The 24921-nt window shown below is 47.7% G+C and overlaps 1 protein-coding gene across 1 annotated transcript in view; it reads right to left on the reverse strand.

Moving 5' to 3' along the window:
• LOC137419056 (E3 ubiquitin-protein ligase Midline-1-like) overlaps positions 1-24921 on the reverse strand; it is a 127072-nt gene that overhangs the window by 36060 nt on the left and 66091 nt on the right. The window contains exons 4-5 of the mRNA XM_078768817.1: positions 6131-6364; positions 4514-4536 (exon numbers count right to left, since the gene is read on the reverse strand). Of these exons, the coding sequence (XP_078624943.1) occupies positions 4514-4536; positions 6131-6364 (257 nt within the window). The remainder of the gene's footprint in view (positions 1-4513; positions 4537-6130; positions 6365-24921) is intronic.

Genomic DNA, 24921 nt, shown 5'->3' on the forward strand with positions numbered 1-24921 from the left:
ACTCCGTGCCACGCAAGGGGCTTTGAAGCCTCGCCAAGCCCCAGCGGAACATTCTCCTCGTGTCGTCCACGAGCTAACGGCGGCCCACGCCCCGACAAAGGCGATTTCAAATACTACGGAGGCCCTTTGCTGCCAAAAGTGTCAAAAGGCGATTTCGAATACTACGGAGGCCTTTTTCTGCCAAAAGTGTCAAAAGGCGATTTCAAATACTACGGAGGCCTTTTCCCGTCAGAATTGTCAGATTTTGAATCGCGAAACACCGGAATGCTTGGGAAAGCCCTCTGATGGCGTTAATGGATTTCCCATGGTCAACGCAGACTCCGGCCATGGCCGCAAAACTGCTGCTGGCATAGGATCCACCCGCGAGGCTGGTCCGACCCATTCAGGGGGCTCAGTCCCGCTCCCAGCAGCCTCGTCTGGCCTGGCTCAAGCCCTTATTCCCCTCATGGTCGAAGGCCATTGTGTTCGGGCCTTGGTGGATACAGGGTCTACGGATAGTTTTATCGACCAGCGACTTGTGCTCCGGCATGGATGGCGGATCTGGAGGTCTACGAGACGGATCTTCATGGCTTCCCAGGGGCTTCGACTCAGCACGAAGGGGGAATGCCGATTGAAACTCGTGCTAAAGGGACGAGTTTTCCCTGATGTACACCTTATGGTTTTACCCGCATTATGTGCTGATATTCTGTTAGGACACGATTTTCTTAAGCTGCATGGACGTCTGGTAATGGAGTTTGGTGGGCCTGACACGCTTGTTGTGGGGGCGGACGACGCGCTTGCGGTGTGCGCCCTAGTGCAAATGGACGTCCAGCCGCTTTCGCTGTTCGCCAATCTAACCTCCGACTGCACCCCTATCGCGGTGAAATCACGGCGCTACTCTCGCGCAGACATGCAATTCATTGCGGACGAAACGGCTCAGCTCTTGAAAGATGGCATCATAGAGCCTAGTAGGTCGCCGTGGCATGCCCAGGTCTTGGTGGTGCGCAGCGAGGCCCATCGCAGACACATGGTAATCGACTTCTCCCAAACGATTAACCGCTTTACACAGCTGGATGCCTACCCCCTTCCGGGGATGGACGCGCTAGTGCAACAGGTGTCCCAGTATTCGGTCTATGGCACTCTCGATCTCCGTAGTGTGTACCACCAGATCCCTATCTCTAGGGCGGATCGTATCTATACCGCATTTGAGTCGGGGCAGCGGTTGTACCAATTTACGCGATTGCCCTTCGGGGTAACGAACGGGGTCTCGTGTTTCCAGAGGGCCATGGATGACCTCGTTGCGCGGGAGCACTTAACCGATGTTTTCGTCTACCTCGATAATCTTACGGTTTGTGGATATGACCAAGGGCACCATGATGCGAATCTGAAGCGCTTCCTTGAGGTCGCGCAGCGGTATCACTTAACTATGAACGAGGATAAGTGCCAATACTCCCTACGCACGATAGATCTTCTGGGGTACACCGTGACCCATGGCTCTGTCGCTCCGGATAAGGAGCGTCTGCGACCTTTGCTCGACATGGCCCCTCCCTGTGATCGGGCGTCCCTGAAGCGTGCCCTTGGGCTGTTCGCCCATTACTCCAAATGGGTGCAAAGTTTCTCCGCGAAACTTCGCCCCCTCGTGGCCTGCGACACCTTCCCCCTGAGTCCGGCCGCATTGGCGGCCTTTGAAGGCCTTAAGGCCGACATCGCCCGAGCTGCCGTGGCGACAATCGACGAGAGCGGCTCGTTCGTCCTCGAAAGTGACGCCTCAGATCAGGTCATCGCGGCGACCCTCTCCCAAGGGGGGCGTCCCGTGGCTTTCTTTTCACGGACTCTTACCACCGCTGAGCGGAGGCACTCATCCGTTGAAAAGGAAGCGTATGCGATCGTCGAGTCTATTCGGTGATGGCGCCCATACTTACTCGGGCGGAGCTTCCAAATCATCACGGACCAGCAAAGCGTTGCGTTCATGTACGACACCTTACACGCCCAGCGCATTAAGAACGAGAAAATCACTCGCTGGCGTATCGAACTCGCCGACTTCTGTTGCACCATCAAATATCGCCCGGGGAAGGATAACCAGGCCGCCGATGCCTCATCACGACCAGCTACATGTGCGGGTATCACCTCTTTGGAGGGCCTACGGGTGCTGCATGCCACTGCGGGCCATCCTGGCATAACGCGTTTCGCTCATTTTGTGCGGAGTGGGAATCTCCCATACTCGATTGACGATATACGCCGTATCTGTCGCGACTGCGCTATCTGCGCGGAGATCAAACCGCGTTTCTATAACCCTCCCATGGGGACTCTGGTGAAGGCTACACGCCCGTGGGAACGCTTGGCGATGGATTTCAAGGGCCCATTGCCGGTGTCGAGTGGCTCTCGCTATCTGCTCACTAGCGTTGATGAGTACTCGCGATTCCCCTTTGCTTATACATGTGCGGACATGACTGCTGCCACGGTGATGCGATGCTTACAGAACTTGTTCTCAATGTTCGGTTACCCGGCCTATGTCCATACCGACTGGGGTGCGGTCTTCTTGTCTCAGGAGGTGCGCGGCTATCTGCTCCAAAATAACATTGCTTCTAGTTACACCACGCCGTACAGACCCCAGGCTAATGGGGAAATTGAACGCTTCAACGGGATTATCTGGAGGGCCGTCATGCTCAACCTCCGGACCCTCGGCCGGGGCCTCGATAAATGGGCTTGGTCGCTACCTGTGGCGTTGAACTCGATCAGGGCTCTCCTGAGTACGGCAACCAACCAAACTCCCCACGAGCGACTTTTCCACCACCCCAGGAGCTCGGGGCGTATACGGTCTTTGCCCAGTTGGCTCGCTGTGCCCGGGCCGGCCTACCTTAAACGGGCGGTTCGCGCGAGCAAGTACGACCCCCTAGTGGACAAAGTGCAGATTCTCCAGACTAATCCTGAGCATGCTCGTGTGATGACGACTGATGGCCGTGAGACTACTGTCTCCGTCCGTCACCTTGCCCCTTGCGGGGTCGCCGAACTAAGTAGGGAATCGGACGAACCGATTGAACCCATCTATGAGACTATGGCCTCTCCCGACGCTCCCAACGCCGAAAGTCTACCGACCCTCCCCTCGCCGAGACTACCTGGGCCCGACGACTTGGAGTTACTCCCTTCGTCACCCGACCCTGTTGGCGCCTCCGACGCCGGGGACACAGGGATACGTGATGCCGTACCCGGGGAATTTCGGACGCGTGCTGGCAGAGAAATTCACCGCCCGGCCTGATACGGCTGGGTCGACTGATGTTCCACCCAGTTCATGCTGACGCTCACTCGCTTCTAGCCTCACTGCCGTATAATTCTGACGGGGGGAGAATGTAGTGAAATCGTATTCGTACTGAACCCAGGGTGATGCTCGCTGCTCGTTGACACCGCTAGGGGCGTGACTATAAGACCCGCTGCTGCTGACGGTGCTCTGAGACTTCTCCTGTGACACGTTACATCTGGTAGACTCGCTAACGGTACGCTTGCATAGAATATCCAGCTTGCTTGCATTGAATGTTATGAATGGTCCCATGTGATGTCACATCGTATACTCATTGTATTTTCTACTTTACAGGATGATGTTATGATCTAAATGCAATTAAACCAACCCGTTGGACTAAAGTTGTGTGGACCTGATTGGTTTTCCACAACAAACTTCATAATGACCACCGCCCTTAGTCAGCTAAAAACTTTTCATTTATAGATCCGAAATTGGAAAGAAAATCGAGGGAGGAAAATAATCAAGTTCCTGAGGACAACTGAGTAACCTGAATTAGTTACATCTTGTTCACTCCGTGTGTCCTTCTCTCACACTCATTCTTTTCCTCGCCCTTAATCTTTACCAAATCCTCATTCTTTCCCTAAACCTCATTCTTTCCCTAATCCTCATTTTTTCAATAACCCTCATTCTTTTCCTAACCTTCATTTTTTTCTTAACCCCCATTTTTTCCATAACCCTCATTCTTTTCCTAACCCTCATTCTTTCCCTCATCCTCAATTCTTTCCCCAACCCTCATTTCTCAAAGTCTCCCTTTATTTTGTCTTATTTTATTATTTATTAAATATTGTTGCGGATCTTTTGAAGCGAACGGGTTTTATGGCTCTGCCCCGGCCCTACCCGAATGTTCCAACACTGTCCTCTCGTTGCCGTTGTGAGCCACTCCCCTTGAGCTCTGATTGGCTGCTCACTGCTTACCGGCCACTCCCTGCAGCTCCTCCCTTCGGCCTTGCCAGACTTGTCCCAGGCCTAGCACGTGGCATTCCAGCCCAAAAGAACACCTAACTCACTGGCCTGCTCAACGCAAACTAACACAGGAAAGGAGACTATGCTTACATTTACTAAGAAATAACTGAACTAAAGCGAGGCTACATGTTGTGGTACGACTACCTACGAGGGGGGGGGGGGGGGGGTCATCCTTTATTCACAAAACCGCAACAATATATTTCAATGTTTAAAACACGATTGGGTCAAAAACATCAGAATGTGCTGATAACGTGTCAGATACCAATGCAGTCTCACCTTTTTAGCAGGTCCTTGGAACCCTGAAAAGGAAGAAAACAAAGAATGAGATCAAGATATTTGAATGAATGAATGTTTGTTTTTATTTATTAAATACGAGAGAGTTCACAGAACACGATACCACACACAGTGTTCAATTACGTTCTTCAATTTTAATAAAATGATGATTTTAAAGATCGTCATTAAAAATATCCAGGTGTTCAGTGTTCCTGAGGCAATATTGAACATCACCATATACACTGCAATATGACGGCATTGAGTCACAGTTTAAGAGATGGAGGCTTTGCGTGCATGGGGTAATAAACCAAAGATGTTTTCAATTTGAAAAGGAATAGATCAATTTGATTTTAATTTTGAAACAGTACTCACTTCCCTTTAGTGAAAACACCCGATAAGGTAAATCTGTAACCCGAACAGTATTCACATGAACAACATTGAATTGTTCAAGACAAAGTATGTGAAGTAGTTGTTTGACCATAATTCATACTAATGTTCTCCAGGTGGATACACACAGGCAACTTTGACTACCTGGATAAACATGGCACTGGATAAACCAAAATAATCGCGATGATCCAGCACATGATGAAAGCCATGATGGCATGGTACCTGGAGGTCCACATGAGCATCCCTTGGATAAAATCCTTGGATGAATAATAATAATAATAATAATTCATTTATTTTGTATAGCGCTTTTCCAGAAGCCCAAAGGCGCTTTGACAGAGTGGAAAACATAATGCATAACAATACATGAAAACAACAATTGCAAAAAGACAAGAATCAATAGGGAAATATTTAAAGCAAAAGGAGGGAGAAGGAGAAGAGATAGTCAGGGGTTAAATGCTGTGGGTTGAATGTTGAATGCAGTGTTGAACAGGTGGGTCTTTAGTGATGTTTTGAATGTGGTGAGTGAGGAGGAGTCTCTGATGGTGTGAGGTAGTGAGTTCCAGAGGGTGGGAGCAGCGATGGAGAAGGCCCTGTCCCCCCAGGATCTGAATTTGGTCCGGATGGAGGGGGTCAGGAGGTTGGTACCAGCAGAGCGGAGGTTGCGGGTGGGAGTGTGTCTGGAGAGGAGGTCAGCCAGGTAGGATGGGGCCAGGTTATGGAGGGCTTTGTATGTCAAGAGGAGGATTTTGTACAGGATTCTCTGGGGGATGGGGAGCCAGTGAAGCTTGTAAAGGACGGGGGTGATGTGGTCACGGGTCCGGAAATGGGTGAGTAGACGGGCAGCGGAGTTCTGAATGTATTGGAGTTTATTGGTGCTATTTATTCGTGCCAGATGAAATGATTGAAATCCTCAACAGTGACCAGGTAGTTGTGCTGTATCACTGCTTTGGAGACCATGACATGAACTCACTCTTATCCCAAACCTTCATTGTGATAAAACCTAAATCTCACTTCATGATGACATAAACACACCTGGAAATGCATTCACTCACCTTTCTAGTCAATTTATTTAATCATTTTTGAACCATTGTATCGTATACTGCACCTTTACCATCGACCGTGACATATAACAAGGCCTCAACTAAAAGCTTATACTTGAATAGTGACAGACTCCCCCGAAACAATATATATTAAACATTACAACTTTTGCAATACATTTACGATAAACCACACCTGTAGAAAAGAAATGGACTCCAGATCCTGGAGTGCTGTGTCCATTGTGGATTTTCCTTGATGTTGATCCTCCATCTGCTGCTCCAGTTTCTCCCTCTGCTTCCCAAGAAGAGAAAGCTTCTCCATTTTCCTCTTGTTTATTTCACTCTTCATCAGATCCACAGATTCATTCACAAATTGGCACACCAACCTCTGCTTCTCCTCCAAACTGTCCTCAGCATCTCTGCTGGAGTTCTGGGAGGAATCATTGTTTGAATTATTCCAAAATCAAGAAGAGACTTTGAGGAAATGTAGAATCCAACAAAAGGTACAATGGATTATGGCTGATAGGATCAGATCACTGGTACCATGAGTAAATTTTGAAGGTAAAATGAAGTGGGCACTCTTATCGACAAAGCAAAGGATTTAAACTTTTTTTGAGTAAATACCCGCTCTTTCTGGGACAAAAATATGGTCAGAGAGGTGATAATGGACAGTTGAGAGAACAGGAAGAAGGATGTTGAGCCACAGCCTGACATTGACAGGAGTGCTTGGCTGAACTCAACGCTTGTTTTTATCCATGTATATATATATATATATATATATATATATATATATATATATTGTTGCGGATATGGGATTTGCATCCATCCATATCCGCTTGTTAATATTCCCCTATTTCCTCAATACTTCCCAACTATCCCCAATCCCCCATTCCCTAGTCCCATTTTCTGTAAACAACACTCTGTAGACCCGACCTCCCCCTATTTCCCCCACTAAATGTCATGCCCAGGTTCACCGCATCTCATGTAAGACAACTATAGGACATCTTGCTAGTTATTCTTAGTCTATGTCAGTTAAGGACTCGTTTTCATTAATTCTGACCCTTCGTTGCACCAGAATGTGATTGTATGGCACCGTTAGGAAGTTTAGGACCTCCCAATACCTCCCCGCAGCTCTTCCTCACAGTTCAACAACAACAACAACAACAACAACAACGAGCGCAGGAAGTGCGCGTCCTCACTCCGGCTTGGTTGGTAGGGGGTGTTGGGAGGGCACCAGGCCTTCCCAACGAGCCGCCATCAAATATGTGCTCGACGGGGTTACCAAATAGGGGCTCCCTGTCAGCTCCTCGTCAAGGGCGGAGCCCGGTAACCCCCACACCCAATGGAAGCGGCGGACCGGCCCCAGTGGGGCGGAACCAACCAGCCGAGGGCGTGTCACTCCCGGCTGAGCATGCGCAGTGAGGGGGAGGTGACGTCAGATGCGCGCTGAGCTTGAAGCAAGAAAGACGTCCCCTCCGAGCGCTGTGAGACCTCCCCGCATCTTCTGGACCATGCTTTATCCTGTCCCCGAGCCAAGGTGCACCTTGTGCTATCGACCTACCTGTCCCTTCCTGCCATCAATCCCTGTGTAAGTCTGCTTTGTTCCGTTTGTCTGTGGTCTGTCTGTGCTAAGATAAGACGGTAATTAAGTGCCCATCTCTTCTGTGTCTTTACCTCACTGCCTTGTAATCTACCCCTTTTCTCCAGCACTGTAATTATACCCTCCTCCGGAGGTCTTGAGAACTGTACCCCTTGCGTCGTTTCCTCTTTCCCAGTCGTCGTGTCCTTTCTATCATTGATTTGGCATAGCGCGATTTGGCCAACGTCTGGGTGAATCGGGTGAGTTGGGGAAGAATCGGGGGAACTGTTCGGTCGCGGTAATACCAACCGCTCGGTAAATAACATCTTTAACCGCGTCCGTAACAATTGGTGTCAGGAGTTGGGATTCGAACCTGGGACTAAATTTATTTAGCCCAAATTTTGGACACCAATTGTGTTATTACCGTAACAATTGGTGTCTGGGAGTGAGATACGGACCCGAAGCGGGCTTATCGCGCTCAAAATTACAAGTCACCGAAATTTGATTTTGTTTTACAAAAAAAACCCGAATTTTGAAAGTCGCGCTATGGGAGATCAAGATGGCTGGGTTCCGGTAGAGGAGAGTGAGGCAGGGTCGATCCAGGTCCAAATTGAGGGACATGAGGGGAGCGAAGCAGTTAGGGCGGCAGGTTCACAAAATGGCGTCCTCGCGCACGAGGTTACGGGCGCGCAAAATGGCACCTCGCAGATGGCTACGGCGACCGCGCCAGCGACCGTAGCAGCGCCGCTGGTGGATTTGAACCTTTTTTTTATACAAATGAAGGCCCTTATGGCCCAGAATAGCGAACAATTGGAACAAAGAATGGGCAAGCAATTAAGGGAGGACATGGGGGCCAATAGCCAACGGTTAGAACAAAGGATGGGGTCCAATAGCGAGAAATTGAGGGAGGACATGGGGTCCAATAGCGAGAAATTGAGGGAGGACATGGGGTCCAATAGCGAGAAATTGAGGGAGGACATGGGGGCCCAGATCGGAGGGTTAGGGAGTAGAATAGAGGGATTAGGAAACAAATTTGAGGGATTAGACAATAGATTAGGGTAAATACATGAGGGGTTAACGGGGGTAGAAAACAGAATGGCCGCTCAAGAGAATCAAATGGAAGGGATGAAAAAGGGGTTAGAGGGGTTAGAAAACAGTATGGAAGGCAAATTGAGGGACATGAGGGACCAAGCGGAAAGGGAAGTTAAACAAATGGGGCAGCAGATAGAGGGGGTCAGAATGGGGGTAGAACTAAATTGGATGCTCACAGGGAGGAAATGGAGCAGATGAGGGTGGCATCTGGGCAGGAGATGCAAGTGATGGGAGAGGAGATCAGAAGAGGTGTGAGTGAGGAGGTCGGAGGAGTGCGCGAGGAGGTGAGGCACTGTAAGGAGCGCATGGAGAAGGAGGTGAGAAAGGGGACTGTAAAATTGCAAGGTGGTATAGAGGAGTTGACGCTGGGAGTAGAACAGCTGACAGTGGGACAAAAGGAGTTGGGGGACCAGGTAAAGAAGAACATCGCGGTAATAGAGGGTTTAAAATCGACACAGAAGGAGATGAAAAAGGACATAGGAGTAATTAAAAAAGAGTGTCAGATGGTACATGAGGACCTGACGAGGAAAATGAACAAGGTGGTAGAGGTGATGGAGGTTAAAGAGCGGGAGGTGCGGGAGCACATAGAAAAAAATAAGGTGGAGTTAGAGGAAGAACTTAAGGGGGCGCACGAGGAAATGAAGGAGGTGAAGCAGAAATTAGAAGAAGTGGAAGAAGGGGTGAGCGAAATTAAGAAGCGACGGAGAGGGGATAAGAAAGAGATAAAAGAGGAAGTAAAAGAATTGGTCCAAAGTCTGTGTTCGGATCGTGATGATGTGCTCATTAACCAGATGAGGGATTCGCAGGTGATGGAGGAGAAGTGAAGAGAAAGAGGACCCAGTGTAAGTGGTGACAAATATGGTCATGCGTATGATGCGCCAGGTGATTTAATAAGCTTGGTGGTCGAGATGGACCTGGATGTTCGTGAGAGGCCAAGAGTGAGGTGTATGGCTGGTCCGGAGTGTATGGAACGAGGGTGCGAGCGAGAGGGTCCGGTGATGGGAGAGGTGCGAGGTGTGAGTGAGCAAGGTTGTGGTGGTATGGAATGGGTAGCAGGTTGCGGAAGAGTGACCCATGCATCGACACCAACAGGGGTAGTTTTTAGAGGGACAGGGGAGGCACGGGAGCCCCTTGGGGGTAATGTACTGTGGGGGACTGGCCGGTTCGGCCCCACGCTGACCCCGCAAGGGGCGACGCACGGGGTCCGGCAGGCGGGCAACGACTCACATACGAGGTGGTCCCACAAGGTCCCACTCGCGCCGTATGACGGTGGGTAAGGGTGGCATCCCTGCCACCCTTCCCATGCCGGGGCAAATGCGCTATAGTATATGGGGTGGCTATGACAACCGAGCCAGGGAGGGCTTGGTTATATTGATAGGGACTAGAGGTGACTATAGGTGACAATATTTAAGTAAGAGACTTGGTACCTGTAGTGGGGACATAGTAGCTTAGTGTTTGATAATGACGTGGGAGCGCTGAGTGTAAGGGAAGACGGAGGAGCGTGAGTTTAGAAGGGAGTAGACAGAGCAGATGATGCAGTGTGAATGGAAGTGCTGGTGAGCAGCTTCAAATGAGGCATCGGTGAGGCAATGCTCCAAGGTGTGTGTGAGTGTACAAGTGATGAACGAGAGAGCATTGCGGATGAGTGTCATGGTGAGTAGTGAGTGTTGTGGATCAGCGCGAATGCGCTTGGGGGAGAGAAGGGTGCAGGTGGCACCAAGTATGAGAGCACAGGTGTGCAAGTACAGGTGTGTGGAATATATGGAGCAGAGAATGAGTGGTGTGGAGAGAGTTGGAGTAAGTGGTACGGAGTGGTGTGCGTGGTGCGAAGGTGTGGATGGGGGAAGAGTGGACCCCCATCACGGATACCCGGGGCGGGTAGTGTAAGTGTTAGGTAGAGGGTATAGGTAAATTGTGGTTGGATATTGGCATCTGTGGTGCGGGTGGAAGAATGATGATTGGATGGGTGCATTAGTGTTGTGGAAATGGCTGGGCGTGTAGCCTGTTAGTGTGTGTAGTTGGTTTGGGCACTCCACCACTGTGAGGATGTCGGCCAGGTGAGGCCGCAGGTGGGCTCTGGGAGCCGGTAGTAGTTGTTGTGGATGGGGCCCGAGGATCCGGAGGATGGACCAGGGTAGCCCAGTGCCAGAGGGCACCGAGTGGCGTGACAGAGCCAGGAGGGGCCTTCCACAGTTAGTTAGGTTAGGGTGAGGAGCTAGGTAAGCTCGGGTGGCAACTGCAGTGGTGGAGGTGTGCAGGTGGGTAGACCTGCTGGGAGAGCTACACGTCGCAGCCCAGAAATTGTGCAAGGGCACCGGGAGATGAATCGGGGGAGTGAGACCCCAAATTGAGAAGCACCACAGTTTGGTCAATGGGAATTGGTTTTAAGAACCCATAGTGTAAGTTGGCCAATGGATTGGCAGGGAAAGACCCCGGGTAATGTAAAGTTGTTAAAGTCATTTAGGAAATAGTTAGGATTGATGAACCTGTCGCACCATACGCAGCCACTTACCTGAGGTGATGCTGATGACTCCACACATGTGTTTTCTTTGTTTTGTGTTGCAGGAAAGGAGAATTGCTGTTTGGATTTGTGAGACGCATCACGACGTGGATGAGACATTGGGGTGATTCCATCTCTCCCTCCTTAGGAGGGACTGATGATGAATTGGTGATGGCAGATTTTGATGAGAGTTGGAAATGGCAAATTTGATTGGTTAGGAGGGAGAGAAGACGAATTTGGTTAATGGGAGGAACGGGGAAGACAGTAGGGACGTTGTTGATGTGTAAATTAGATGTTTATGGGTAGTGTTGTGTTTTGTGGATACAGTAAGGGGTAAGGGAAGGGCAATGTAGGTTACCTGGTGGGGGAGGAGGGGCATACGGTAGGAACGTAACTGTCTCACCTGGTTCCCATGTGCCCCCAGTGTGCATTACCTTGTATTGCGTGCACTTTTGCGCCCTTACCACCTTACTCACTTGTCTTCTTTTGTCTCCCACCTCCGAGGATCTTGCTTTGGGGCAGAGAGAGAGAGGAGAGAGAGGTGCTGGCTCCTCAGTTGTGGGCCTGTACTTCCGCTGCTTGCTGCCTGGATCGATACACCATATGGACCGCAATTTTTGTGGCCGCCCACAATGGACCGCAGTTCTTTTGCGGTCAAGTACCACCCGTGGATGGACCTCTGGGTCAACGTGGCACCTATGCAATACAGGTGAACCACTTTTAGTTGGCCCCCCTGACGGCCACAATTCAGACATGGATGCGGTTGGCGCCTTTCTTTATTTCTAAAGAAGCCAGAAGGCCAAGTGCACTCCATGAAGGCAAGACCAGCAGCAGAACATCGGCCGGCTGCGACACCACCAGTGACCATGGACACTTGATGGTGCATTGTTATTGAACACTTTATTGGTGCACCGGATGGTGCTGACTGTGCATAATGGGGTGGTGCTTTTGGTGCTTGGAAGGGGTGCTCTGCACATTATTAAAGGCCGTATGACCACAGGGCACTCGTGGGTTGGTGTATCAATGCTGGCATGCATGCTCTCCCTATGCATAACATCTGCATGTGTTCCTCAAAGAACAGGTCCTGGATCGTAGTGTAAATATCAGTGTTGTATAAATAATGCTCCCTACCGGCTGTATGTTTAGTTTGAGGATGCTTTCCGTGATTCGGTTATCCTGTGGGTGTGTTTCTGTTAGGAGAAGGGTGCAACGTCGCAGGGGGACATATTTACTCATTTGTGAACATCTGTAAAACTGTCGCACTCAGGGTTGAGTTAATAGTAGAGAGAACTACATCTGAGTGCCACACTAAAGTAGGTAAAAATTTATCGGGTCGGGACGCCCCGAGGTAGAGAATGGTGCAGTGTTGCGGATATGGGATTTGCATCCATCCATATCCGCTTGTAAATATTCCCCTATTTCCTCAATACTTCCCAACTATCCCCAATCCCCCATTCCCTAGGCCCATTTTCTGTAAACAACACTCTGTAGACCCGACCTCCCCCTATTTCCCCCATTAAATGTCGTGCCCAGGTTCACCGCATCTCATGTAAGACAACTATAGGACATCTTGCTAGTTATTCTTAGTCTATGTCAGTTAAGGACTCGTTTCCATTAATTCTGACCCTTCGTTGCACCAGAATGTGATTGTATGGCACCGTTAGAAAGTTTAGGACCTCCCAATACCTCCCCGCAGCTCTTCCTCACAGTTCAACAACAACAACAACAACAACAACAACAACAACGAGCGCAGGAAGTGCACGTCCTCACTCCGGCTTGGATGGTAGGGGGTGTTGGGAGGGCACCAGGCCTTCCCAACGAGCCGCCATCAAACATGTGCTCGACGGGATTACCAAATAGGGGCTCCCTGTCAGCTCCTCATCAAGGGCGGAGCCCGGTAACCCCCGCACCCAATGGAAGCGGCGGACCGGCCCCAGTGGGGCGGAACCAACCAGCCGAGGGCGTGTCACTCCTGGCTGAGCATGCGCAGTGAGGGGGAGGTGACGTCAGATGCGCGCTGAGCTTGAAGCAAGAAAGACGTCCCCTCCGAGCGCTGTGAGACCTCCCCGCATCTTCTGGACCGTGCTTTATCCTGTCCCCGAGCCAAGGTGCACCTTGTGCTATCAACGTACCTGTCCCTTCCTGCCATCAATCCCTGTGTAAGTCTGCTTTGTTCCGTTTGTCTGTGGTCTGTCTGGGCTAAGATAAGACGGTAATTAAGTGCCCATCTCTTCTGTGTCTTTACCTCACTGCCTTGTAATCTACCCCTTTTCTCCACCACTGTAATTATACCCTCCTCCGGAGGTCTTGAGAACTGTACCCCTTGCCTCGTTTCCTCTTTCCCAGTCGTCGTGTCCTTTCTATCATTGATTTGGCATAGCGCGATTTGGCCAACGTCTGGGTGAATCGGGTGAGTTGGGGAAGAATCGGGGGAACTGTTCGGTCATGGTAATACCAACCGCTCAGTAAATAACATCTTTAACCGCGTCCGCAACAATATATATATATATATATATATATATATATATATATATATATATATATATATATATATATATATACGTATATATATATATATATATATATATATATATATATATATATATATATATATATATATATACGTATATATATATATATATATATATATATATATATATATATATATATATATATATATATATATATATATATACAGTGAAACCTTGACTTACGAGTGCACCAACTTACGAGTTTTCCGAGATACGAGCCGTCGCTCGGGCGGTTTATTGCTTTGAGATGCGAGCCGAGATCTGAGTTACGAGCTTACGCCACCCGCCACCAGGTGGGTTCCGGTCACGTGGTTATCTTGCCGTGCAAGCATCTCTGCCGTATATAGCTGCTGCTTTGTTTTCGCATTTTGGTTATTTTGGAAAATTTCTTAGTTTTAACCATGGGTCCTAAGAAATTGAGTGCCAAGGGCAGTACTGAGAAGAAGAAGAGGATGATGTGCTTGGATATAAAACACGCAATCGTCAAAAAACATGAGCGAGGTGTGCGTGTTGTCGACTTGGTGAGGCGGATGTGAAGGCAGCTGAAGATTTTATTATAACTTTTGCCGAACTGATAGAAGCCGAACGATACATCCCCCAGCAAATCTTCAACTGTGACGAGACAGGGCTCTTCTGGAAAAAGATACCAAGGAGGACGTATATAATGGCAGAGGAGAAGAGCATGCCAGGCCACAACTTGTTCAGAGTGCCGGCGATAGCTCGCCTTCTCTTTGTGGAAAACACGGTGAGATCCTTAACATCCAACAACTAATGGGACGCAAACGGGGCGCCCAGTTTAGCGGTACACACATTGATGAATCACCCTGCCTGTGATTCACCCATGACAGGTTATAGCTGGGTCGGGATTCAAACCCAGGCTGGACAGTTTAGAGTCAAGTGTGCGTACCTCCAGTCCAGGCCATCCTGCCAACTTGTATGCTGCATACAGGTGAAATATAAAGCGCGAGATATTTTTATATATACTGTATATTTAAAAAAAAATTGGTGTGGTTTTTGGCGGGCTGGAACGGATTAATAGCATTTCAATGCATTTTAATGGGGAAACTTAATTTGAGAAACGAGCAAATTGAGTTACGAGCTCGGTCACAGAACGAATTAAACTCGTAAGTCAAGGTTTCACTGTATATATATATATATATATGTATATATATATATATATATATATATATATATATATATATATATATATATATATATATATATATATATATATATATATATATATATATACATTCATGTGAAAAAGTAAGTACACCCCATGTAAAGTTTTGACTTTTTCAACATATTTCAACATACAGCTATTTGATCTGCATTTCAACAATATTGACACATAAAGGTGATATAATATAACAAATATCATGAAACATTTACATTTTGTAGTCCATTGTATAATTTAAATAAACATAAATGCAAATTTCACATGTGGAAAAAGTAAGTACACACTTGGCTCGAATAGGTGGTATTGCCCCCTTTGGCAGAAACAACCTCAAGTAGGCGTTTCTTATAACTGTCTACCAGTCTCTGACATCGACTGGGAGAAATTTTTGCCAACTCCTCCATGCAGAATTATTTCAGCTGTGCGATGTTTGAGGGGTTTCTTGCATGCGCAGCTCGTTTCAAATCCCCCCACACATCTCGATGGGATTTAGATCCAGGCTTTGACATGGCCATTCCAGAACCCTCCATTTCTTTCTTTTCAGCCATTCCTTGGTGGATTTACTGGTATGTTTAGGGTCATTGTCATGTTGCAAGGTCCACCTTCGGTTGAGCTTCAACTTTCCGACAGATGGCCTCACATTATCCTCAAGCACCCTCTGGTACAATGAAGAATTCATAGTGGATTCTATGATGGTGAGCTGACCAGGCCCTGATGCAGCAAAGCTGCCCCAAACCATAATATTTCCACCACCATGCTTTGCAGTTGGTATCAGGTTCTTGTGGGCAAATGCTGTCTTTGGTTTTCCCTAAACATGTCTTCTGGTACTGTGGCCAAATAGCTCTACCTTTGACTCATCTGTCCAGAGCACATTGTTCCAGAAGTGCTGGTCTTTGCCTAGGTGTTCATTGGCAAACGTTAGTCTTGCCCTGATGTTCTTTCTGGACATCAAAGGTTTCCTCCTGGCACACCTCCCATGTAGATCAAATTTGTGCAGCCTCTTTCCAATGGTAGACTCGTGCCCTTTGACATCAACAGTGGCAAGAGCTACCTGAAGGTCCCGTGATGACATTCTGGGGTTCTCAGAGACTTCTTTCAGCATCTCTTGCGGTCTGCTCTCGGGCTGAACTTGCTGGGGCGGCCTGGCCTGAACAAGTTGGCAGTTTTTTGGAATCTTCTCCACTTGTAGATGATCTTCCGGACAGTCAAATGATTGATTTCAAATTGTTTGGAGATCTTTTTAAATCCCTTCCCAGACTCGTTGGCATCTATAACCTTCTTTCTGAAGGCCTCAGAGAGCTCTTTTAATCGAGGCATGATGATGCCGCACACTTCAACAACAAAGAGCAAACCAAACTAAATGTCTGAGGTTTAAATAAGACAGGTTCCTCCAAGATCCTCTCTAACAATGTTCTAATCATTTGCACCTGAGCTGGGGCACGTAATTCGAATTTTAGGTATTTGAAGTAGTGATAAATGTGGGGGTGTACTTACTTTTTCCACATGTGACATTTGCATTTATGTTTATTTAAATTATACAATGGACTACAAAATGTAAATGTTTCATGATATTTGTTATATTATATCACCTTTATCTATCAATATTGTTGAAATGCAGATCAAATAGCTGTATGTTGAAATATGTTGAAAAAGTCAAAACTTTACATGGGGTGTACTTACTTTTTCACGTGACTGTATATATATATATATATATAATATATATATATATATATATATATATATCAGATTATAACTTAAGTTCTCCAGCCTAATGAGCACACGCTGTGACGTACGTGACGCTGTGACGTCACAGCGTGTGCTCATTAGGCTGGTTACTCGCTGCCACATTCAGGCGACTCCATGTAATGAGTGGATACCAGAGATAATGTACGTGTCGCAAGCGGTGCTTATCACTCCCATTAAGGTACAGCACAGCTGGATGGGATAGCTTAATGGTGGTTCACCCATTCACTCATGGCATGAAGTCACATAATGACTGATTATATATCTATATGTATATATATATATATAATATATATATATATATATATATATATATATATATATACGTATATATATATATATACTATAGTATATAATATATATATATACGTATATATATATATACGTATATATATATATATATATATATATATATATATATAATATATATATATATATATATATATATATGTTCAAAACACAACTGGTCACAAGTGTGCCGCACTGACCAGGTCCCTCAGTCGAGGTCCTCAGCATCATCCCGTTTCGGCCCTTCAACCTCGATACGGTCAGCTAAGGTGGGCCAGCAGGGGCACATACACATCCAAATGCAGCAACTACACCTGGATGCGAACATACCCCCACCCCCAGCCAGTGCAAACGTAGACTACAACACCAACAACACCTCCGCATCCAGAATCCACAGCACCAAACAAACATGGTGGAACACTCAAACATCCACCTTTATACCCTTCACCACTCCCCAAGCAAAACACACCAGATCATTCATACACAAACATACACACCCATACACACACACACACACAACACCAACCAACCAACAACATACACCACTCAACATACAAAAACACACTCATGCAAAATTAATTCATGCAAAAACACACCCACACCCACTCACTCATATACACAAAATAAGAAATAATAACAGTAACAAAAAAAAATATATATATATATATACACACACAACCAACCTACACCATTCGACATGCCTCCATAAACTTCCTCCATGTCAAAAATGAGCCTTTCAAGGCAACCAGGGCCACCTTGTCACACATCCTCCTTCTTTCTGTCCCACACACTCCCAGCTGAGCGAGAAATGCAGAAAAGGATTTGCCAATATACCCTCTACACCCCACCTCAGATGGCTGACACAAAACTCACCAACCCTTCTCCCGGCACTCTGCCTCCAGCTCACTGTACTTTCCTCTCTTCCTCTTCCTCTCGTGCACCTCCTCCATGTTCTCTTCCCAAGGTACCGACAATTCCCCTAAGATGACCTGTCTTGTTGCACCTGACCAAGTGACAATGTCAGGCCGCAACCTTGTCACACAGATCTCCTCTGGGAATACCAATTGTGGCTTTAGGTCTGCCACCACCTGCCAATCACAAGCATCTGACAGCCCTCTTGCTTTCCACCTCCTCCTCTTTCCACCTCTTACCACTTGGCCCTCTTTGACAAACCACAACTCTCCCCCATCAGTCTCCTTCTCCACTCTTCTTTCTCTCGACCTCAGCACCTCTTGTTGCACCATCTGCACCACCAGCACCTGATCATGTCGCCACCTGTATTGTCCTGCTGCCAATGCTACTGAACATGCACTCAGTGCATGCTGCACCGTTCCCACATCTCCACACAAATAACATCTCTCCTCCTGCAACAACTCCCACAATCTCAAGTGTACTGGTGACGGAAGCACATCATACATTGCCCGCAACAGGAAATTCAACAATATTGGTTCCATCCTCCAAATCTCTTGCCACATCAATATCCTCACCCGCACAACTTCCCACTTAGTCCAAGCACCTTGCTGTGCCTGACCGACTGCTTTCACATATCTCCCCTCCTCTTCCTTTCTTCTCACCTCCCTCTCAACCATCTTCCTCCTCTCTTTCACACATGCCTTTCCCCATCGCTCATGCTCCATTCACCCCAAGCCATGCTTCCCATGCTGTACCATCCCCATGACCTCCTCCTGTTGCAACCGCTCCTCATCTCGTCCACCTCTGCTCTTGCATTCCACTTCCGACTTCCCTTCTTCTCTGGGAGAGCATTCTTTACCACTGCATCACTTGAATCCCGCAACATCATGAAATCCCGCACCCCCACCACCTTAAACTCCTCGGTTAATGATGTCAAGGGAAACTGGCTTTTTCGACCCTGACCAGTGACCATAAAAGGCAATGTTCGTCAAACAGCGTGGCACTCCCAACCACCTCCTCACAAACCCGCTCACCATAACCTCCATCCTCTCGACATGCCCAATTGCAATATCATCCATCATCAATGGCCACAATACTCGTGGCATCAACCCAAACTTCAAACACCATACCTTCAACTTACCTGGCAAACCACATCCATCAATCCTCTTCAAACCTCTCAAAAGATTGTTTCTGACCTCCTCCACTCTTCCCACATCATTCAACTCCACTGTATACCATCTTCCCAAACTCTTCACAGGGGCTTCTACCAATGACGGAACCACCTCCCCTCCCAGCTCAAACCTGTACATGTTATCCACCACTCCTCGTCTCACTACCACACTCGACTTTCTTGCTTTAAATCCCATTCTTGCCCACCGCATCAACCTTTCCAGTCGTCCCAGTACCTCTACTGCTGCATCAGTGGACAGTTGGACAACTGTCAGGTCATCCATGAAAGCAAACATTGCTGGCATCCTCTGACCAGGGGCTAGCTCCACTTCTTTCCCATGTCCACTCACCGCACGTATAAACAACTCCATAACTAGCACAAACAAAATAGGGGGAGATGGTACATCCCATCGGGATCCCCACTTCCAACTTCTGCCACTCTGTTACATAGGACTGTGTCGCAAACCGCATCCAAAACTGATCATAATATGCCATCAAAATATCCCTAAATCTCCATGGCACGCAAAAGAAATCCATGGCATACCTAAACAAGGCAAGCGGCACTGACCCATATGCATTCTCCAAATCCAGCCATAACAACGCCACATCCTTCCTTTGCCTCTTTGCCTCCTGTAACACTTGCCAGACCATTGCCGAGTGTTCATATACAGACTTGGTATTTAATATGGAATATTTTTTTGTGGGGGTGAACTTACCTCTTCAAGATGTCTTAGAACCAAAAGTTCATTGGAATTATGTTGAAATTATTCTAGATCTTGTTAATGTGATCTTTAAAAGAAACAAAAACCACATTTGACATTTCGAAACAAATAAATTGATCCTTGAAAGTGATGTAAACTGATATCGAACTCAATTCATGGGCAGTACTGTGTTAGACTTCTGTACGTTTTCCAGAAGTATCTCTTTATTTTGCACATTAGCCAAAAAAAATTTAAAGAAAAAAAAAGTTAAATTACGACTGGGATTACCGACAGTAAAATTACAGTTCAGTACTTCGTGTAACCCCACGAGCATTCAGGACAGCACGTACACGTTGAGGCATGCTGTTCACGAGATTTGCCAAGGTTTGGACGGGAATCGCTTGCCATGCAGTGACAATAGCCTGCTGCAATTCACGCACAGAGGTCGGCTGCTGGTCCAAGTGGTCGATTTGATGCGTTAATTCTGCCCACAAGTTCTCTGTCGGTTTCATATCCGGGGACATGGCAGGCCACTCCATATGCTCTACACCACGGTCAGCAAGAAAGTGTTGGATCATGCGAGCACGATGAGGCCGTGCATAGTCATCTTGCAAGACAAAGTTTCCTCGAAAGGCTGCACGAGCAAATGGAAGCAATGTTTCTTCCAGAATGGCCCTGTTCTTGAACTGGTTCAGGTTTCCATTCAGAACAACCAGGTCAGTTTTGCCCCCTGCATGAAAAGCAGCCCAAACGGTCACCCCACCACCTCCAGCTTGGACTCTTGGCACTATACAATCTTTGTTGTAGGCTTCATGCACATGTCTGTGCACTCGGACGCGGCCATCTTGACGATAGACCAGAAATCTAGACTCGTCACTGAAGATCACATGATTCCAGTGTCCTGGCTGCCATTGACGGTGCTCTCTGGCCCACTGCAATCGGCGCTGGCAGTGTTGTCTGGTCAGGCGTGGCTTTCTCAGGGGACGCCTGGCACGATAGCCTGCTTGAACCAGTCGTTGGTTGTACACCCCTCTGAGCATTTCATTTCAGGATCGTTGACACCTGACCTTGAGTGATGCTATACTGCCGAGCAATAGCACGCTCTTTCATGCTGTAATTTCGTAAAGCCACCACTCCATGACAAACAGCATTGTCGAGTTGACGAACCATCTCCAGAGGAAGCGGCAATAACTTTTGGAGACGTGCAGCAGTTGTTTTCCATTAATACAGAACGCAACAACCCTTGTATACCCGACTGTGAAGCCAATCATCAAATGCACCTGTCCGTACATTTTGCCACGCCACCTGTGATATAATGCTGTTGTTGACTTCTTGCTGTGACAGACAATCAGTGACATGGTTCTTTTAACAAATAAATCACCAAAGTGTAAAAGAAACTCACCAGATTGATATACTGAGTTAAGAAAGTAAACCCAAGTCAAGAAAAAAAATATATTCCATATTAAATGCCAAGTCTGTATATATATATATATATATATATATATATATATATATATATATATATATATATATATATATATATATATATTGTTACAGACGCGGGTTTTAGATGTTATATTGACCGAGCGGTGGTGTATTTAACCGCGTCCGAACAGTTACTCCCCGATTAAAACCCAATTCCACCCGACGTTGACCAGATCGCCCCACAGATATTCAATCGGGAAATCTCTAAAGCAGGGGCGGGCAACCTTTTCAGAGTGAGGGCCAGATGAGACTTTTGGAAGGAGATCGCGGGCCGGAGTGAAAAACGAAATCTCAGAATTACTATAATTTGTTTACATGAATAGATTGTACAAAAATTGCATTGAACACTCTACAAATCAATGAGACTGCTGGTGCTGTTTGCCATGAAGAAGTATTTCCATGTCTGGCTCGATGGTTGAGGTAGACAACAGAAGAATGTCATTGAGGTGGCGGTCCGAGAGTTGGGAGCGAAGGTGAGACTTCGTGTACTTCATTTTCGAGAAGAGCTGTTCACAGCAGTAGGTGCTGCCGAACATGGCCACAATGCGTTGGACATGGGCAATGTATTTTTGAAAATTGTTAGAAGGGAGAACGGTGTCGTGGAAGAAGGACAATGGAGAAGAGGTGCGGAACTTCGCCTTCATTTTATCGTTGCACTGCAGCTCCACCAACTCCATCTGTAAGGAGGCAGGGGCATCTTCCACGGGGAAGTCAAAGGGAGCAGTGAAAAGCTTGAAGTCCGCAGCCAGCACCCTGACTCCTGCAAAACGGGAAGCAAATTCCTCACGTAGAGAGTTGACGACACTAACGCAAGTGCCCAGGTCCACATCGTCAGGGGCACATGCAGCAAGGTGAGGAAAATGCACAAACTGACCAGAAGCCAATTGAGCCTCCCACAAGCGCAGTTTAACCTCGAAGGCAGTGATGTGCGCGTACATGTCTGTCACGAGAATGTCTTTGCCTTGCAGCTTTATGTTGAGGGTGTTCAGGTGCGCCGTGATGTCCGTGAGCAGGGCCAGGCGAGCTAGCCACCGCGGATCAGAGAATTGATCAGCGTGGGGAAGGTTCTTCTGACGTAGAAAGGTGGCAATCTCCTGCTGTAGGTCGCACACCCGAGACAGCATGGCCCCACGACTCAGCCAGCGTACCTCACAGAAGTAGAGCAGGTCATTGTAGTGCACGTTCACCTCGTCCATCAGTGCCTGGAACTGACGATGGTTAAGGCTGCGGGAGAGGATGGAGTTGACGACCTTCACCACGACTGACATGACACCAACGAGGTTGGCAGACTTAGCGCACAGGGACTCTTGGTGGATGATGCAGTGCATCTTGTTAATGGGCTGAGTGTATCCGGCGGCTGCACAGTGACGCACTAGCAGCGAAGCGGCGCCCTTCTTCTCACCAACCATCGCCGGGGCACCGTCGGTCGTCACACACACAAGACGGGAGAGGTCCAGGGAGTGCTGATCAACACACAGAAGCACGGCGTCGCAGATGTCTTTCCCAGTGGTGGTGTCGCGCAGCGGGACAAGCTGGAGGAATTCCTCACACACTTGAAAGTCAGCGGTGACGCCACGGATGAAAACGGACAGCTGGGCCGTGTCCTTTGTGTCGGTGCTCTCATCCAGAGCGAGGGAAAAGGCGACGAAATTTGAGCTGCGTGTTTGAGTGAGTCGTGCACGTTTTCCGACATATCCTCGATGCGGCGACGAACGGTGCGGGACGAAAGGCTCACGTTCTCAAAGGCGGAACGCTGCTCTGGACAGACGGAGTCCACTACAGCGAGGAGGCATTCCTTGATGAAGTCCCCATCCGCGAATGGCTTCATTCTGCGAGCAAGGATGCGGGAGACTTCATAACTGGCGCGCGTCACCTTTTCGGCCTCAGTATTCTGCTTGCGGAAGAGTGAAGTTTGTTTCTCCAAGTTGCCTGATAGTCTAACCATGGCGTCCTTCCTTTCGGTGGCAGACACCGACGCGAAGTTTGACGAGCGGTGCTCTGTCTCCCAGTGGCGGCGCACGTTGTACTCTTTTAGGACAGCCAAAGTCTTCAAGCATATGAGGCACTGGGCCTGTCCAAAGCGCTCGATGAAGAAGTACTTCTCCCACTCAGGGTTGAAGATCCGACGCTCGAGGTCCACTTTCCTCTTCTTAACACGCTGGGTCGCAGACATGATGAGCTGAAAAGGAAGAAAATTAGGTATATCAGCAATGAATAAATGATGTAACAGCAAGCAATCTGGGGCACAAAAAATCTCGGGAGACGAATTGTACAGATGAATGTATTTATTTTGCGCGCACGTGGCCAACGCTGAATATGACACAGTTTCACCGTAAAACTGAAATACAGGAAATGAATCAGTCTGCATACTTTTTTTTTTAAAGAATTCGTTTTCCTTTTAAACAAAAGTTCGTCAATTTCGTTTTCCTTTTAAACAAAAGTTCGTCAATTTCTTTTTTCTTTTACAAACAGAAAGTTCGTTATATATATTTTTTCTTTACAAATAGAAAGTTCGTTATATTTTTATTTTTACAAATAAAAAGGGAGAATAAAATTATTTAAACGCAGCAAATTAAAGATAATAACATGTTCTAACAAACAAAACAAAGCAAATTGAAAGAAAGTGAAAATTGAAATAGGTTTAGAGAACTCTGCGTCACTTACCTCTTTGTTGCAAGTTATTTGTCCCAGACACCAACGTTTGTCGCAAGCTGACTGAATCGGAAGGACGTCCGTATCACATGCCGGCTGATTTGAAAAGACCGCCTATCAGCAAGCAGGCGGTGTCTAGGCAAGACAGTTCCCCGTGCACATGTCTTCCGGAAGAGGACGGTGCTGAAGACAAAATGTCCCTTTCTTGAATTCAGACCGGCTAAATATAAACTCTTACATTTACAAATGATATGAGTTTTACAGGGAGGTCCACGGGCCGGATTGCAATAATAAAGCCTAGCAGGGTGGCGGGCCGGACGCTAAGCCTTCGCGGGCCGGATGTGGCCCGCGGGCCGGGGGTTGCCCGCCCCTGCTCTAAAGCGACCGAAAGAGAATGAAAAAGAAGAAGAAGAAGAATACGGAGGAAGAACAGATTTTATTATACACACACAAGCAATGGATGGAAGAAGCAGTAACACAGCGAATCGTTAACTTACACTATTCATTTTTACTTAGCCCCAAGACAACGAGTAGGACAGGAAGTTCACACTTACACAGGGGATAATGCAGGCAGGTAAGGCTTGAGGTGGATTGCTTGAGAGGGAGGCAAAGTCGGGAGGCCGCAGCTCACAATTCCTCGCGGTTTTGGCGGGAAACCCTCCGTCGTGTATCCACTGCGGTAGACGTCACGCGCTGGTTCGGCACACCTGCCCCTCTTCTTGGGGTGGAGCCGTCTCCCTCCTTTCGGCGCGTCTCTCCAAAGCTGGTTTCCTTGCCGAGTACCTCTCCTCTTTGGCTTGGAGCGTTTCGTATCTCACCGCTCCTTTTGGTGCAGCCTCTTTGCTCATCTCCCAGGGTCATCTCCAAGGCCTCTCTCAAAGCAGTCCCTTACAGTCGCTTTTATCACCTCCAGCGAAATCAAGCCGCCGACTCCGAGGGCACGCCTACCGGGTCACTCACCGCGGTGTTGATTGGCTGTTAGGGCTGGTTCACTCCTTCCCTCTTATGACGAGGTGGAGACACGCCTTTCTTCCCCAACCCTACCTCGTGGCCAATGGTGGTTTGAAGAAAACCGGCCAAAATGCGGAAGGCAATTGGAAGGGAGGTTTTGGGGAAATTGGAAGGGCCTACGCTTATTTTGTTTGATACAATGCAAA

This window comes from Myxine glutinosa, unplaced genomic scaffold, assembly GCF_964187855.1.
Source record: "Myxine glutinosa unplaced genomic scaffold, kmMyxGlut1.1 SCAFFOLD_541, whole genome shotgun sequence".
NCBI classification, from domain to species: Eukaryota; Metazoa; Chordata; class Myxini; order Myxiniformes; family Myxinidae; genus Myxine; species Myxine glutinosa.